Source organism: Lynx rufus, unplaced genomic scaffold (assembly GCF_022079265.1).
Source record: "Lynx rufus isolate CCGP_SWC_20201006 ecotype Redwood Valley unplaced genomic scaffold, mLynRuf1.p SCAF_11, whole genome shotgun sequence".
In the NCBI taxonomy this organism is placed as follows: Eukaryota; Metazoa; Chordata; class Mammalia; order Carnivora; family Felidae; genus Lynx; species Lynx rufus.
The window spans coordinates 62,764,894-62,783,355 of record NW_025814825.1 but is presented as its reverse complement, the minus strand read 5'-3'; the positions used below and the strand labels follow the sequence as shown (position 1 = coordinate 62,783,355).

General features: G+C 46.2%; 1 protein-coding gene across 1 annotated transcript in view; it reads right to left on the bottom strand.

The window, feature by feature from the left end:
• Nucleotides 1–18,462, bottom strand: part of FANK1 (fibronectin type III and ankyrin repeat domains 1) — a 103,647-nt gene that overhangs the window by 24,925 nt on the left and 60,260 nt on the right. Inside the window, exon 2 of the mRNA XM_047073603.1 lies at nucleotides 691–868. Coding sequence (XP_046929559.1) covers nucleotides 691–868 — 178 coding nt within the window. The remainder of the gene's footprint in view (nucleotides 1–690; nucleotides 869–18,462) is intronic.

Here is an 18,462-nt window from a genome sequence, read left to right as displayed (position 1 = left end):
AGAAAGGCCCTGACCCGGGAACCGGCATGGCCTGGAAAGAGCGAACAAAGGACAGCGATGTGACAGGTGGTCCAGAAGGCATCCAGGGTAGACCTGGGGGCCCAGCCGCCATCTCCAAACCCAGCGGCCTGACGGCACCTCCTCTCAGATTCTCTTGATTCCGTCTCTACGTTTCAGAGTTTTAAAATATACCATTAGAATATTACAGAGGCCGAAGAAGCTCTCAAAGGTATAGGAGGTTTAATTTCAAAGTTGGTGCTAACACTTATCTTCCAAAAATTGTAATTCGCAAAAGCACAAATTCGTGCTTCTATAATTCGCAAAAGTCGTGCAGATGGTGTGACTCGTTCTTTTCTTTCATTTGAAAATGAGTCCTTTTAAAATAGGAGTAGAATCAAGCCTCTCTCTTTTTATTAGTTTTTATTTACTTTTTTAAGACAGGCGCACAAGCAGGGGAGGGGCAGAGAGGGGGAGACCGAGGATCCAAAGCAGGCTCTGTGCTGACAGCAGAGAACCCGACGCGGGGCTCGAACTCACGAACCGTGAGATCGTGACCTGAGCCTAAGTCAGACGCTTAACCAACTGAGCCAGCCAGGCGCCCCAAAACAAGTCCTTTTAGAAATGACAGAAACCATTCCAGCTCATCAGGAAATCATAACAAAACGTTAAGCAATTTAACACTGCACCTACGTATAAATGATACCGTAAGTGTGCGTTTTGGGGTCTTCTTCCTCGATCGAGAACCTGACCCATTGCTCTTGAGGTCCCTGCCGTTTTGCTCTCTTTTCCAGATCCCAGTATAATTCAATGCTGTGATGAGTCACTCTGCCCACAACAGGTGGATGAGGCTTTGAGGATGGTGTGATTTCTAAAAAAAGAATGATACAGAATTTCAGGACTCCATTTCCGGAAGGACCAGAGATCCTCTGAGTGTGTTATAGCTGCTCAGAGATCAGACTGTTGTCCCACACATCAAGCACACGTGTGAGTATCTCCCCCCACCCCGCCCCCCTGCCCTGCTTGGAGAACATCTGAAAAGCTTAAGTGACACAAAATTCAGGTGATGTTAGTGAGCTACCCCACACCTGAACGAGTAGATAGTACCGTTACCCATCAACACCATATTTCACTTATGGACCTTTCCACGATGATGGTTAACATACCAGACTAATTAGGTTGCTTTTGAGCTAATGAAACTCAGTATGCCGCTATAATCCATCGGTGAAATGGCCGGTTAACAGAGCCGATAGAAAAATATACCTGGTTCAAGAATCTGTAGCACAGATGACAAAGGATTGATATCTATTCTATACAAACAGCTCTTACAAACGAACCAAAGGGAAAACCCAATCGCTAATAACGAACCAGGCAAAAGATGAGCTGTGCACCAAAAAATGTCAAAAACAAACAGCCAGCATAATGTCCAAACAGACATTCGTATTCCCTACTGGCCACATGACAATGGTGTATAATTTTATATCCAGTCAGACACTCAAGAAGACCTATCATAACTACTGGAGGTGACAATGCAGGGAGGGGACACTCTCACACATTGGTGGTTGAGAAATAGGAATTCTAGTCTTTTTAGGAAGCAATATGGCAGCATGTATTAACATTAAAAAGACATGTAAGCCTTCTCTCCAGCCATCCCACGCCTGCAGAAATCAAAGCACAGAGGGACACCTATTCAAGGGCATTAAGGGCTACAGTTTTTAGCAGCTTACAGCAAAAGAGAGACAGAGAGAGATGACCCATTACTAAGGGAACAAATAAATGATGACGTGTCCATAGCGTGGAATATAATATGGCCTTTACAAAAGGAGGTAGTTCTATACTACATGCCTTGAGAGGATTTCCAGAAGGTATTCCCGAATGAGAAAGCAAGAGGCAGAGAAAAACACAGACTATCCCATTGCTATGAAAGATGACAAGGGGCCCAGCACACACCAGGTTGGTCAGGGCTTGGTGGTTGTGTTTCATGTTAGCTTCACCCACTCGGGCGAGACTGTTAAATTCTTGGAGGGCTGGGTTCTTAAACTCCTTCTAAGACCTCTGCCCATCCTGCAGGGCCTTTCGGGCCTCCAAAGTATCACTGACTTCGCCCACTTGTTATTAAGAAAGGATTTTTGCTTCCCTTAAGCCAGTCCTGGGGTAGCTGGCCCGCTACCGGCTCCGCAGACCCGGGGGGCCTCCTGGCAGCGTGGCCCTCGTTGAGGAAGGCAGGGCTGCCCTGGCCCTGCCTGCTCCAGGCCAGGAAGACAACACCACTTTCCTTTACTTCCCAGAGATACTCTCGGGGGCAGCCTGCAAACTCACGTTTCTCGACTTCATTTTCCTAATATTTATTAAAAGCACGGCGGGGCGCCTGGGTGGCGCAGTCGGTTAAGCGTCCGACTTCAGCCAGGTCACGATCTCGCGGTCCGGGAGTTCGAGCCCCGCGTCGGGCTCTGGGCTGATGGCTCAGAGCCTGGAGCCTGTTTCCGATTCTGTGTCTCCCTCTCTCTCTGCCCCTCCCCCGTTCATGCTCTGTCTCTCTCTGTCCCCAAAATAAATAAACGTTGAAAAAAAAATTAAAAAAAAAAAAAAAAAAGCACGGCATGGTGGAATGGGATAAACCTGGGTTTAAATTCATGCTCTGAGGGGCGCCTGGGTGGCGCAGTCGGTTGAGCGTCCGGCTTCAGCCAGGTCACGATCTCGCGGTCCGTGAGTTCGAGCCCCGCGTCGGGCTCTGGGCTGATGGCTCAGAGCCTGGAGCCTGTTTCCGATTCTGTGTCTCCCTCTCTCTCTGCCCCTCCCCCGTTCATGCTCTGTCTCTCTCTGTCCCAAAAATAAATAAACATTCAAAAAAAAATAAATTCATGCTCTGAAACAGTCAAAAACACAGTGTTTTTGTGATGACTAAATAACACAGTAAGTAGCTCAAGAGGGGCACCTGGGGGCTCAGTCGGTTAAGCGTCCGACTTTGGCCCAGGTCATGATCTCACTGTTCGTGAGTTCGAACCCCCCATCAGGCTCACTGCTGTCAGCGCAGAGCCCGCTTCAGACCCTCTGTCTCCCACGCCCTCTTCCCCTCCCCCGCTTGCTCGCTTATTCTCTCAAAAATAAACATTTTTTTAAAAAAGGGAAGTGGCTATATGAATTCCGCCGTACTTCGTCCAATGAAATCCTACATGGCACCTGAAAGAAACTAGTGCTACATGTGACACACATAAACCTCAGTGAGTGGAAAACACAAGCTTAAAGGACACACTACGTTGTACCGCTTATGTTAGTGTTTAGAACACAACACTAGATATTATCTATGAATACGCACATGTGCATAAAAGTTAAAATATGTGGATGGGAAGAATGCCTACCACCTGGGTAGAGTTACCTCGAAGCTGGGGAAGGGACAGAGCTGTGATGGGGAGGGGACACTTACCTCTACATTTGTAGGGTTTCAGTTCTTTGAGAATCTAAGACATATTTGGCAAAATGCTTGCGTTTTAAACCTATATGGTATATGGGGGGGGTACAATTTTCAATAACTTTGAAATATTTGCAATATTAAAAAGTATAAAAATGATAAACGTTACTCTTACGGGGCTCCGGGCTTCCTTAGAAAAACCTATGTCAATGTTAACATACTAACTAGTATGTTAGTATCTGTGGGGAAAGGAACACGCACCCTCCACATGCCAGCCAATGGCCCTTCTGTATTAGCATCTCATTTAATCCCAGCAACACCGCCTGACATATCCTAAGACTCACACCTGAGCATAGGACACCATTGTTGAGTAACTCTTTTTTTTTTCTTTCCAGAACCTTCTAAAACCATCCAAAGACCAGGACTGACAGGCTGTTATGGATAACCCCCAAAATAAGTAGAAGCCACCTAATACTTCTATTCCAAAGAAGCCCAGCTTAGAATCCCACTAAAAATCAAGATTTTTGGGTGAGAAACCAAAATGAACACCAAATTTCGAAATGGAAAAACCAAATGGCTCGCCACAAATCGACAGGAGGAATAAAGAGAGAATATTCCCAGTTACGCAAGCGAATCGCTGACACAGGCAAATAACCAGAGACCTCCATCCGAGAGCTTAGCGCTGGCCACAGATGGTCAGACCTCTATCCCTGAGCTCGGCCCCAGGGCCACCAGACCTGGCAACATGCCCCCCATCCGGCTACAGTCTCAGCACGGACAGGACCCCCTACTATTCGCCAGCCCTCCCCCTGATCTGGCTCAGCGGAAAATGTGTGGTGTTTGGAAAAGTTGAGGGGCTGCCCCCCTTTTGGGGGTGGGGGGGAGCAATCCAGACTTCACTGCCCCCACACGAATGCACGGCCGTCGTAGCAGCAACGGGCTGTGATAGAGACGCCACTTCACACCTGCTTTAGTTACCAGAACAGGGAAGATCCGTGCACCGACCAGTGGGGATATTCTACGTCTTCCTCGCTTAACAATAAAACTTCCCACGACGCAAATCTCAACCTGGGTGAGAGATGCTTTCGGCAGAAAGCGATTAATGCCAAACAGAACTCGGATGGTCAGGATACGAATGAGTGTTCTCGCCAGGTAAGCCCTGAGGGTTTTTCAGGCGACCCAAAAATAAACAGCGGATGAGAGCAAGCTCGTTTTGGTCTTTGAACAACCTACAGTCATTTGACAAGTGACTTACGACATTATATATACTTACACATTTATACATATATATTAATATACATACTTATGTAGTTTGTATTTTCTCTTTGATAAAGACTCTGGTATTTTTGTCGTGACCTGATCATACACATATTTTAGGATGTTGGCTTTAGGATCCTAAAATATATATACGAACACGTCACTAGCCCAAGTGCAAACCATCAGCATGCCAAGGGAACAGAGGCCTGGGTCAGCACTGAGCCTGCATGAGAACTTCCAGAAATGGCAAGTGACGGGCCTGGTGGCCGGGAGAAGAGCAAAAATTGTATAGCGCTCATTCTGTGCCAGGCACTCTCATAGATGCTTTCCACATACTTATCTGTTTAAACTTCACTACAACTATATATGGTGCAAGGAATTTTAGTATTCTCATTATAAAGTATCTGAGCACAGGGGCGCCTGGGTGGCTCAGTCAGTTAAGCGTCCGACTTCGGCTCAGGTCATGATCTCGCGGTTTGTGAGTTCGAGTCCCGCGTCGGGCTCTGTGCCCGCATCTCGGAGCCTGGAGCCTGCTTCGGATTCTGTGTCTCCCTGTCTCTCTGCCCCTCCCTCCCTCTCTCTCTTTCTCTCAAAAATCAATAAACATTAAAAAAAATTGTTTTTAAGTATCTGAGCACAGAGAAGTTAAAGAACTTGCCCACGTTCACACGGTAGTAATCGGCAGAATCAGACAGTCTGGCTCAGGAGTCCCTTACTTACTTACTTACTTTATTTATTTTGAGAGACAGAGAGAATGCAAACGGGGGAGGGGCAGAGAGAGAGAAAGTACCAAGCAGGATTGGAGCTGTCAGTGCAGAGCCTGATGTGAGGCTTGAATTCACAAGCTGTGAAATCATGACCTGAGCCGAAATCAAGAGGCTGTTTAATCGACTGAGCCACCCAGGAACCGAGAGTCCCTAGCTCTCAACCCTATACCATACTGCCACTTGGGAGCAGAGACATAAAATGTAGAGCTGGGTGAATAATCTATTCGTTAGAGCTACAGATTTCTTCAAACCATTCTTTTATTTTTATGTTAACGCCAGTGTAATTGACAAACAGCGTTCTATTAGTTTCAGGCGTACAATGTAATGGTTCAACAATTCCAGAGATCATTCAGGGCTCATCAGAAGTGTGCTCTCAGTCCCCTTCACCTATTTCACCCATCCCCCACCCACTTCCCCTCTGGTGACCACCATTTTGTTCTCTCTAGATAAGAGTCTATTTTGGGGGCGTCTGGGCAGCTCAGTCGGTTAGCTTCCGACTCAAGTTCAAGCCCCGCATCGGGCTCTGGGCTGATGGTGCCGAGCCTGCTTGGGATTCTCTCTCTGCCCCTCCCGCATCTCTCTCTCAAAATAAATAAATCAACTTTACAAAAAAAACAAGTGTGTTTTGGTCAAACCATTCTTTTTATTTTTTTTTTCAACGTTTATTTATTTTTGGGAAAGAGAGAGACAGAGCATGAACGGGGGAGGGGCAGAGAGAGAGGGAGACACAGAATCGGAAACAGGCTCCAGGCTCTGAGCCATCAGCCCAGAGCCTGACGCGGGGCTTGAACTCACGGACCGTGAGATCGTGACCTGGCTGAAGTCGGACGCTTAACCGACTGCGCCACCCAGGCGCCCCAAACCATTCTTTTTAAATAAGGTTTCACTTGTGAACCAACTTGAACCCCCCAGGAAATTTCAAAATTAGTAAGAAGAGTGGACGAGGGCAGGCGATCATTGTTTCAACGCAGCGCAGGGAGGGCGCACGGAGGAGGGAGAAGTAGGCCAACCCCCTCACAGCACCGGGGTCGGGAACTCGGTCCACGAAAAAGAACGTGGTCTAAGAAGAGCACAGGACCAGGAGTGGGCACCAAGACGAGAGAGAGGTTTGGCTGTGGTCCACCTTGACACCACACGTGTGGAAAGGAAGCCGGCCAGGGGCCTCTTTCCGTCCAGCACGAGATGTGGGGGTGGGGTGGGAGGAGGGCAGTAACAGGTGAAGAAGAGGTTATAGAACACGGGTTAAAGGGCGCCTGGGTGGCGCAGTCGGTTAAGCGTCCGACTTCAGCCAGGTCACGATCTCGCGGTCCGTGAGTTCGAGCCCCGCATGGGGCTCTGGGCTGATGGCTCAGAGCCTGGAGCCTGTTTCCGATTCTGTGTCTCCCTCTCTCTCTGCCCCTCCCCCGTTCATGCTCTGTCTGTCTCTGTCCCAAAAATAAATAAACGTTGAAAAAAAAAATTTTAAAAAAGAACACGGGTTAAATAGTGAGACGACCCTATATGAATACTCGTACCAGGGCAGGGTGCACACATCCTGCTGGAGAAACGTGCTGACCTGAGTTCACTACCAGTACGTGAACAAGTTCCTCTAGGTTTACATTTTGTCACCCCACGCTTTACAGGGAACCGAGAATTGCACGGGGAGGGAAGCAGATCTAGGACCACAGGCCCGGTTCACTCTACTCCAGGATTAACCTACCGGCGGTATGGTAAGTAATCATCTTTCTGAAGGTGACTAAAATCAACATTTTTGAAAACCTCAAAAGCTCACCTTTTTGCGGTTTATTTAACCGGGATGTTCCTATCCACATTTGTATTTCTCTTCTACCATAAGAAACACTACTTGGGGAACTGTTCTTTATAAATTTTATAAAACGAACACACACACATTAAGAGACACAAGTTAGATGCTACTTGTTTACTATTTTAATTCCAGCATAGTTGGGATACAGTGTTAGATGCTACTTTCTATACAGAACTTTTAGGACTCTCTTTTTCCGGGGACACCTGGCGGGGGGCTCAGTTGGTTAAGCATCCAACTCTCAGTTCCGGCTCAGGTCATGATCTCACAGTTTGTGAGTTCGAGCCCCGCATCGGGCTCTGCGCTGACAGCATAGAGCACGGGTGGGATTCTCTATCTCTGCCCCTCCCCTGCTCGCACTCTCTCTCAAAATAAGTAAACATTAAAAAAAAAGAGAGAGAACTCTTTTTCCTGATTAAGAGTATCAGATCTTTTAGAAGGTATTTTTGTTTAAGTCTGATAAACAGTGTCAAACATTTTTTTAATTTTTTTAATGTTTATTTACTTTTGAGAGAGAGAGACGGAGAGACAGAGGTGAGCAGGGGAGGGGAAGAAAGAAAGGGAGACACAGAATGTGAAGCAGGCTCCAGGCTCCAAGCTGTCAGCACAGAGCCCGGTGCGGGGCTCGAACCCCCCGAACCATGAGATCATGACCTGAGCCAAAGCCGGACGCTTAACCAACTGAGCCACCCAGGCACCCGCCAGGGTCAAAATCTAACCAATCACGTAATCTCACGTCACAAGCTCAGGCTTAAACTTTAACTTTCCTAAAGATACCAACAAAGAAGGAAAGAAAAAACCCTACCTTCGACTTTGCGAGGTTCCCTTCAACAGCTGGTAGGTTCTTTCCATCATGGCAAACTTATCTCACCTGAGAAGCTTCCCGACAGGGAACAGGCTGGTGGTTGCCAGAGGTCATGGGGAGGGGTGGGTAAAGGGGAGGAGAGGACAAACTTGCAGCTATAAGATAAGTCATGGAAATATAACGCACCACACCACGACCCCAGGAAGCAAGACCGTGCTGCAACTTCCAAGTTGCTAAGAGTAGATCTTAAAAGTCCTCATCCCAGGAGGAAAAAAAAAAAAATGATCTTTACCTACGTACGGGGACGGATGTTAACTAGACTCACTGTGGGGATCACAAATATCGAATCAGTATGTTGTACACCCGAAACTAATGTTATAGGTCAATTACACCTCGATGAAAAAACAAAAGAGGAAAAAAAAAGGTTTTCTGAAATATGAAAAGGGAAAAAAACAAGGCAGACCGCCAAAGGACAGTTGTATGAGGATTTAGGTATGCGTTGCGTGCCATAAATGCTCTTCGTAAGAAAGTTCTTATGCAAATCTGACAAATAAAACAATTTTATGCCCCTCCTGCCATTTGTCAAGTAATAAATAATATGAACATAAAACATAGAGGCCTTCATATGCTGTCACCATTCAGTCCCTATGGTTACAATGATGGCATAAAATACGGCTCTCGAGCACACCAGAAATCCATTTTTAAAAGCTCTCATTTACAAATTATAGGTTTTAACACAGAACACTGTAAAGTTTAAGTAAACCGCTGCACAGTATTAGGCCTTGGGATCCTAATTTTTTTTAGATATGGGTTGTAACAATACAACACAACATGAGGCGCCTGAGTAGCTCAAGTGGTTTAGCGCCCGATTTCAGCTCAGGTCACGATCTCACGGTTCACGAGTTGGAGCCCCGCGTCAGACTCTGTGCTGACAGCTTGGAGCCTGGAGCCTGCTTCGGATGCTGTGTCTCCCTCTCTCTCTGCCCCTCCCGCACTCAAGGTCTTTCTCCCTCGTTCTCAAAAATAAACATTTAAAAAAAGCTTTTAGGGGCGCCTGGGTGGCACAGTCGGTTAAGCGTCTGACTTCAGCCAGGTCACGATCTTGCGGTCCATGAGTTTGAGCCCCACGTCGGGCTCTGGGCAAATGGCTCAGAGCCTGGAGCCTGCTTCGATTCTGTGTCTCCCTCTCTCTCTGCCCCTCCCCCATTCATGCTCTGTCTCTGTCTCAAAAATAAATAAACATTAAAAAAAAATTTTTTTTTAAAATTAAAAAAAAAAAGCTTTTAGTCATATAATGCAACAGAAATGTGCCAGCCCTATAAAAAGAAACTCACAAGATGAATTAGTAAAAACATCACATTATCTAGTATCCCAACGAGAGGCACATGGTAGTGTTTTAAAAGGTAGGGGGGGAGGGGGTGCACCTGGGTGGCTCAGTCAACCAAGCATCTAGCTTCGGCTCAGGTCATGGTCTCGTGGGTCATGAGTTGGAGCCCTGCATCGGGCTCTCTGCTGTCAGTGCGGAATCTACTTCGGATCCTCTCCCTGCCCCTCCCCCGGTTCGTGCTCTTACTCTCTCTCGAAAATAAATGAACGTTAAGATAAATAAATAAAAGGCTACAGAGAAAACCAGTGATCACGGTCCATACCGGAATCGGCAAATTGTGATTAGTGGGATGGGCAGCAGAAAATGGTGGAGAAAACAGACAGGAGTATATTCACGGTAAATACAGAATACCATAAAAACGGAATGGTCATTTCCCTGTCCTTCCAGAGACACCTGCAAATTTACGGAGGTCAAGTTTCATTGACAAGGGACATCTGCAGCCTGGTCTCCGGTGGCAGATGGTTTGTAATGAAGATGACAGCACACTGAGGGGGACACTATATAAAGAACGACTGTGGAGGCTGTCACCTCGAAGCAATTCATCATGGCTTGACCATATATTTATAGCAACCATGAATCAAAAACATCTTCCAAATCAATACGACAAGGAGATCGTAATCATTTCTACACCCTGGATTTTGGAAGTTTCGAAAATGTGTGCCGTGACTACATACCGAAGAAGGAATTTTCAATCAAATATCACCATAGCCACATAGTGATGACTATTTCTCCTTTAACTTAAAAATGAACTGTGACGGCCCAAATGAGCTTAGTTCTACCAAACTATCATATTACTTTCATAAAATGGAATCTTACAAAACCCTAATAGATGAAAGGACCAAGGACAGAAGCAGAGAAATTTTAAAAATTATAACCACCAGTAAAATGAAAATGCTCAAAAAGTTACTACTGATCAAAAAAGGGAAGGTTAAAAAAAGCAAAAACAGACCCATGGGTCCAGAGAACAAACTGACGGCTGCCGGAGGCGAGGGGGTAGACGGGCCGAGTGGGTGAAGGGGAGAGATCCAGGCTTCCAGTTATGGAAAGGATAAGTCACAGGAATAAAAGGCACAGCAGAGGGAATATAGCCAATGACCCAATGACGCGGCAACGGCATTTGTGGTGACAGCTGGGAGCTACACTCCTGATGAGCACAGCATAATGTATCAACTTGTCCCATCACTAGGCTGTCCACCGGAAACTAAGGTAACATTGTGGGTCAACGATACCTTCCATTAAAAAAAGAAGTGGGGGGGGGCGCCTGGGTGGCGCAGTCGGTTAAGCGTCCGACTTCAGCCAGGTCACGATCTCGCGGTCCGTGAGTTCGAGCCCCGCGTCAGGCTCTGGGCTGATGGCTCAGAGCCTGGAGCCTGTTTCCGATTCTGTGTCTCCCTCTCTCTCTGCCCCTCTCCCGTTCATGCTCTGTCTCTCTCTGTCCCCCAAAAAATAAATAAACGTTGAAAAAAAATTAAAAAAAATAATTTAAAAAAAAAAAAAGAAGTGGGGGGGGGAGATGTTACAATAACGAAGGTACCATTTTATTTATAAAATTTGACTTAAAAAAATGAAGTGTTAATACCCCCACACTCTTTAAGACTGTGATAAAATTGGTTTACTTACAGATCGTGGATGGTCCTGTAAACGATGCTTTCACTAAAGCAATTTGGCCGTATTCAACAAGGATTATAAAACACCCCCCCCCCCGGTGATCCCTCTCCTAGAAACATGTGCAAAGAAAATAATCCAAAACCAAAAAATCAATTTGAAACCTCCAGTGTTTTTGTATCGTGCATGCTTTTTGCTTTATGTTGTAAAAATATAATAAAAAAATACATTCAAACACATACAAGAGTGGAAAGAAAGCCCAGTGCCCTCACACCTGGCACCCAGCTTCGTCAATTATCAGCACGACCGTGGCCGGTCTTCTTTCGTGTGTGCTCCCACTTCTCTCCATCCCTGCCCTACACCTGGATTACTTAATAGCTACAATTTAATGAGCCCTCACTCTGTATCAGACCGTGTTCTAAGCAGTTTATAGATCGCATCTCATCTCCTGGATCGAGGATACTGCCTATTACTTATTCTTTATAACAACCCTTTGAAATCCTAGAATTTCCCCCAGTTTACAAACGGACTGTGGATGGAGGTCACATGACTTGCCAGGAAGGGCATCCAGAAAGCAGCAGAGGCAGGCTTTGAACCCAGGCCACACGACACCAGAGCCATGCCCCCTTAACCTCTCTAGAACCATCTACTACCTCCCTACATTTTTTTAAATAATTTTTTCATGTTTATCTATTTTTGAGAGAGAGAGAGAGACAGAGCACAAGCAGCGGTGGGGTGGAGAGAGAGGGGGACACAGAATCCAAAGCAGGCTCCAGGCTCGAGCTGTCAGCACAGAGCCCGATGCGGGGCTTGAACCCACGAACCGCGAGATCATGACCTGAGCCGAAGTCGGATGCTTAACTGACTGAGCCACCCAGGCACCCCCTCCCTACATTTAAATATACACACACATACCCAAATGAGAACATAAAAACCAAGAGAATCACCTTAGCATCATCGATAGCCATAAGAACCGCAAACATTATCTAAATGTTCAAGAATATGAAATGCGTTGTATACACCGTGGTACATCATTTACATGCAAGAAAACTCAGCCACTAAAAAGCCACGTGGGAGAATATGACTAATGTCAGTATGTTTGCTATGCTCAGGGAAGAATACAGATTTGCAAAGACAAGGATTTTAATGATATAAAATATACAGATACATATACAGAAAAACTTAGAAAAATGAAAGGCAACTAGAGCAGAATTATGGCTGATTTGGGGGGTAAGTTTTATTGTCGTTACAGCACTGAATGTGGGAAAAAAACACAAAATGCTATTGCACATTTTCACTCACTCTTAATGAAAACAAAATTCAGTTAAGATCAACTATCAGCCTCGATTCTCTGTCCGTGAGCTTACATGTATATGAAGAAACAAGCCTGATAAAAGTAAGCCAGTAAGTCAATGCAGATGCTTCACAGCCTGAGACATTTCAATTACACTCCGGCTCAATTTATTGACCATTTTAGAGCCCAGCAGATTTTCTGGATTGCACTTACTTCTAAGGAATAAGTTTACTTTACATCCGTTCATTCAGCATACTTGTGGGACACCTTCTACACCCCAATAGCACAAGCCTAACCCTGACGGAGGGGGGAGGACGCTGAGAGGAGGGACGCCAAACACACACAAACCATAGGTGGCAGGTGCATCTGGGGGGGGGGGGGGAGGGAGTAAAATGCTCTCGAGTGAGGTGTGAAGGGTCGGGGGGGTGGGGAATAGAGCAGAGCAGAGCCTGTGGGCAGAGAAGGCACCATGTACTAAGAGTAAATAATGTAGGGGCACCTGGGTGGCCCCGTCGGTTAAGTGCGTGACTCTTGGCTTCGGCTCAGGTCACGATGTCATGGTTCGTGAGTTCAAGCCCCACACTGGGCTCTGTGCCGACAGTGCAGAGCCTGCTTGAGATTCTCTCTCTGCCCCTCCCCTGCTCGCGGTCTCAAAAAAAAAAAAAAATCAATAATATGAAATGCAAACTGGTTAAAGCTGCTTCTCTCCACTTTGCTCATAAGCTTTCAGAGGGCAAAAGAGAAACCAAACAAAAATCAAAACTAAACAATGAGACAAAACCTCCCAGAGTAAGAATCAGGAACCACGGCTTCGTGTCCTGGCTCCACCACAGGTGTCCCTCCTCAGGAGAAGGGGGCTAGAGACGGATGCCCACCTGCCTCCCTCTCGGGTTTCCTACGAAGAGAAAAACAACATGAAATACCGAAAAGTGATTGAAAATGTAGAAGGGGCTTCCACGTGAGACAGAGGGAATGCTTCTGAAAATGTTCACTTACTTTGTACTTTTTGCTAAGTGGAAACCTCGCTTGGATCCCAGATGGGTCACAAGTACTAGACTAAATAGGAGAACTATTTCTTTGGCCTAATATGATGACTACGGTTTACTGCAGGCTTGCTCTGCGCAAGGCACTGAACCAGACGCCCGAGCTACGGTGGGTCTAAACGTCACCACGACCCGATGCTCCCTCTGCACAGGTGAGGAACAGAGAGGAAAAGACAGGACCTAAGAGGTAGAGCAGCTTATTGAAAGCCACGAACCTGGGATCTGGGGAGGAGTCTCAGCCCAGGTCTCTAACTCCGAAGTCTGTGCTCCTCCCCACGTGCGGGACCGTGCGGCGCACCGGAGCTTTTCGGTGGAGACGAATAATGAATCCTTGTAAAATCACAGTCTTCCCAAACCCAGTATGAGAAGTCAACTTGCTGTTTACGTTCTTTGAGCGCAGAGCATGCCCCTGAAGTCTCAGGTACATTTAGAGTGCGATGGCAGGATATTTTTCAAATGGCGGGATATTTTAATAGTAGCAGTAGAAAAACCGTTCCCACGCATCTGCTTAGCTTACGTGCTTTCAGAGAGCAGGCGTAGAATGCCAATGAAGTCTATCCCCCCACCCCCACCGACAAACAGAGAGAGCAATTAAAAGATTTCACAGCAATCGAATTTATGAAAATTGGAAATTGAAATCTGCTGATTGCAGACGAGGGAAATGGGAAAGGGAGTTCTACCTCGGGACGTTATTCTGACAAATGCAAGGAACAGTGGCCATTATTGTAATTAATGCCTGATTTGTGATTCTGGTTCTTCAGATCACCAGTTTCTTGGCTCCCACCAGGTGCCCATGGCCAAGATTCATAATCAGACACTTCACTGTAAACGGTAACTAAGTCTGTTCACTGTTCAGCAAACAAAATTCAGAAGCAGCTGCTGCCATGGTTGTCCTTCCAAAGAGTCTCTCTCCTCCGATGTGTAAGAAACAGCTTGAAATAGATTTCCTTCCCCTCCCTTCACTTGTTACAAATGTACAGCTTTGATCTCAGCTTGAAGGCAAATAAATTTCTTGCATCCTCTTGGCCAGCCTCCAGCGTAGCTTCCCCCTTCTACCCTCGCCAGCTCCCTTCCTCAACATCTTTCCTTCTTCCCACACCCCACCCCACCCCGACTCTTCCCTTAAATTTCAAAAAAATGCTTAGAAGATCTTGACTTGAAATTACCCTTTAACCACAAGCTTTTGCTTTCATTCACACCATCTTACTAGAGTATGTAAATGTAGATCCCTTTCTAAACAGAGATTACAAAATTAACCCTGCCAATGAAAACTAGCACGTGTAAGCATTCAAGCATAACCTCAATTAAAAGGCAAAATCGGGGCGCCTGCGTGGCTCAGTGGGTTAAGCATCTGACGTTGATCTCTGCTCGGGTCATGATCTCACGGTTGGTGAGCTGGAGCCCTGCACCGGGCTCTGCACTGATAACGCAGAGCCTGCTTAGGACTCTCTCTCACTGCCCCTCCCCTGCTTGCGTGTTCTCTCTAAATAAATAAGCAGACTTTTAAAATATAAATAAAGGAGCGCCTGAGTGGCTCAGCTGGGTGAGTGTCCCACTTCCGCTCGGGTCATGATCTCAGGGTTCGTGAGTTCGAGCCCCACATCCGGCTTGCTGCTATCAGCCTGTCAGTGCAAAGCCCACTTCAGATCCTCTGTCCCCCTCTCTCTCTCTGCCCCTCCCCACCTGCACTCTTTCTTTAAATAAACATTTTTAAAAAATTAATAGATAAAACATTTTTTTAAGAATGAATTTTTTTTAATGTTTATTTTTGAGAGAGAGACAGAGCATGGACAGGGGAGGGGCAGAGAGAAAGGGAGACACAGAATCCGAAGCAGGCTCCAGGCTCTGAGCTGTCAGCACAGAGTCCGACACGGGGCTCGAACCCATAGACCTCGACAGGATCATGACCCGGGCTGAAGTCGGACACTTAATCGACTGAACTACCCAGGTGCCCCAATAAAACATTTTTTTAAAGGCAAAGTAACATCCAGTCAAATGAGTTTTATAAAGTATGCCATACTGCCTTCAAAAAAACAAAAAGAAAAAGATAGTTATTCAGATATTGGAAATTTTTGAAAAGAATTCTCTGGATTAAGCACATTTTTTCCAAAAATGGTGATAGCATTTCTTTCTGATATAAAAGCAATACTTACTCATTGTTTAAAAAAAAAAAGCAATACGGAAATATTGAAAAAGTAAATAAAATTATTCCTATCATCCTCTCCCCACAGATGACCACTAGCAATTCAAAGATTTCTTTAGTATGGATATATAAGATTTAAAAACATTTACTCTTTTGCATGTTTTCCCAACACCATTTGTTGACAAGACTGTCTCTTTCCCAAAGGTTAGTCTTTCCTCCTTGGTCAAAGACCATATAATTGGGAGTTTATTGCTGGGTTTATCTATTCTGTTTCTATTCTGTTCTATTGACCTACGTGTCTATTTTTATGCTAGTATTATACTGTTTTGATGACTACAGCTTTGTTTAGATAGATAGATAGATAGATAGATAGATAGATAGATAGATACGGTATGGATATATATAGATACATATATATATAGCCTGGAATTGTGATGCCTCCAGTTTTTTTATTTTTTTTTATTTTTGAGACAGAGAGAGAGAGAGAGAGAGAGAGAGAGCATGAGAGGGGGAGGGGCAGAGAGAGAGGGAGACACGGAATCCGAAGCGGGCTCCAGGCTCTGAGCTGTAAGCACAGAGCCCAACGCGGGGCTCGAACTCACGAACTGATCATGACCTGAGCTGAAGTCGGACGCTCAACCAACTGGAGCCACCCAGGTGCCCCTGGTTTTTCAAGATTGCTTTGGCTATTCGGTAAAACGACGAAATGCCCAGAATGACAAAAAATAAAAGATCCTGAGGCTTCCAAGTGTTGGCGAGGATGCAGAACTGTCGCTCCTACATTACTGGTGGAAATCTAAAACCGTACGATCACCTTGTGTAACTGTTCAGCAATTTCTAATCAAGTGAAATACAGCAACTACACAATGAAACGCCGGTTCCACCCTTAGGTATCTATCCAAAGAGAACGAAACTTCTGTCCACACACAGATGTGTACATGAACGTGCAGGGAACCTTTATTCATAACCAACAAAACTGAAAAACATACCAAATACCAACCAGTGGGTAAATGGAGACACTGTGATAGGTCCATACAATGAAATACCACTCAGCAATAAAAGGGAATAGTTAATTCATAAGAGCCCCCGAATAGTTATTGTACTATTGATACACGCAGTAGCCGATGAAACTCAACACCATTATGCTGCGTCAAAGAAGCCGGATGTATGTGCTCATATTGAGTGAAGTTCTATTGAGTATGAAGTTCTAGGAGAGGCAAAGACCTACAGTGACAGTATTCAGATCAGTGATGGCCTAGAAACGTGCCTGCAAGAAAACACAGGCACCTGGGGGGATTTTCTGGTGACTATTACTCTAGAGGTTTTGTTTTTTTTTTAATATAATGTATTGTCAAATTGGCTTCTAGATCTTGACTGACGTGGTGGTTACACATGTGAGTACATTTGTTGAAACACACCTAACTGTATACTTACTGTATTACATATATACTACATCTCAATAAAGTTGGTATTTAAAAATATATATATGGTATGTAAGGTGATCCTAAGTGCTAAGGAAGAAAATAAAGCTAAGGATTGGGGTTGCCAAGGAAGATTCCACTGAGGATGTGACTTTTGAGCAAGGATCAAGAACCCAGAGAGCTGAGAGCAGAGTCGTGGAAACATCTGGAAGAAGGGTGCTCCAGTCTTCAGGCATAACGAATGCAAAACCTTTCGGTCAGGAGCAAGCCCAGCATGCTTCCTCACCTGCAAGGAGGCCAGTCTGTTACAGGATCATAGGCAAGAATAAGAGGCATGAGGGGAGAGAAGTCGGTGCGGGTGAGGGGGTCGACAGAAGAGAGTATCTCCAGGGTCTTTGGGTCACTGCAAAATCTTTGACTTTTGTTCTGCATGAGATGGGAAGTGACTCAAGAGTTCTGAGTACAGGCGCGACACAATCTGATCTACGTTTTCACAGGATCCCTCTGGCTACCATACTGGAAACAGACCAATGTGGGGTAAGGGAAGGAGCAGGGAGACCCGTCAGGAGACAACTGCAGAAATCCAGGTGGGGCCGTGATGGAGGTGAGCGCCAGGGAGGTAAGGGGCCGGTCGTGAAGCAAGAAAACCCACGTGACTCTCCGAAGGACCCTCCACTCCACAATCATCGCAGCTAGGATGGGACACACCCTTTGAGGCACAGCTGGTCTCACCAGAGGTAGAGTTATCCAGAGACAGCCCCCTGCTTCACCCCTAGCCCAATTTAAAAAGAACGTAAAATGTGCACAGGGCTCAGATCTATCAGGAACCAACAGGAACAGAGACCTGTGCTTCATTGTCCCAAAGCCAACATAGAAATATCCAGGAATCAGGAAGGAAGGAACCTACAGAGGCAGAGAAGCAGGGAGTCCGAGCACTGGGGAGAACCCGAGTCGGCCTCATCTGCAGGCAGCGGCGCATAAAGTCGCCACCAGGCCGGAGGAATACGGCCGCCATATGCTGGGGCACTGGACTCAGCGAGAAGCAAGAAAGCGGCGGTGGGGCCGGACTCTCCAGCTCTAAAGGAGTCTCTCCAGGGGATCCAAAGGGGCCCTGGTTCCTTTTAGCCCCTCAACTATGCTGAGGGCAGAAGCAAATGCTCTCTGAAGGAAAGACTCCCCAAGTTATTAGCCGTGCGGTTTAAGATCCAACAAAGATCGGCAAGCCCCACCCGGGGGGGATATGGACCCTCGCAGTAGGCACGCCTTTTCCATTCTGAGGTTTTGACTTGGGGGTGGGGGGGGCCCTCACTGACCCCAGGGAGACGGTCCCTCCCAGGACACCTTTCATATGAAAACTAGCCATCCCAGAACACACACTTCCTCCCTCCTCCTCTAGACTCTTAACCTCTAGGCCAATATCCGCCTGCCCGAACCACCTGTCAGATACCAGCCACCCAGGGTCAGCCCCTACGCCCCAGAGTCCATGCGAATTCTTCAAAGCAGCCATCTTAACCCACTGGTTCTGCCTTGTCT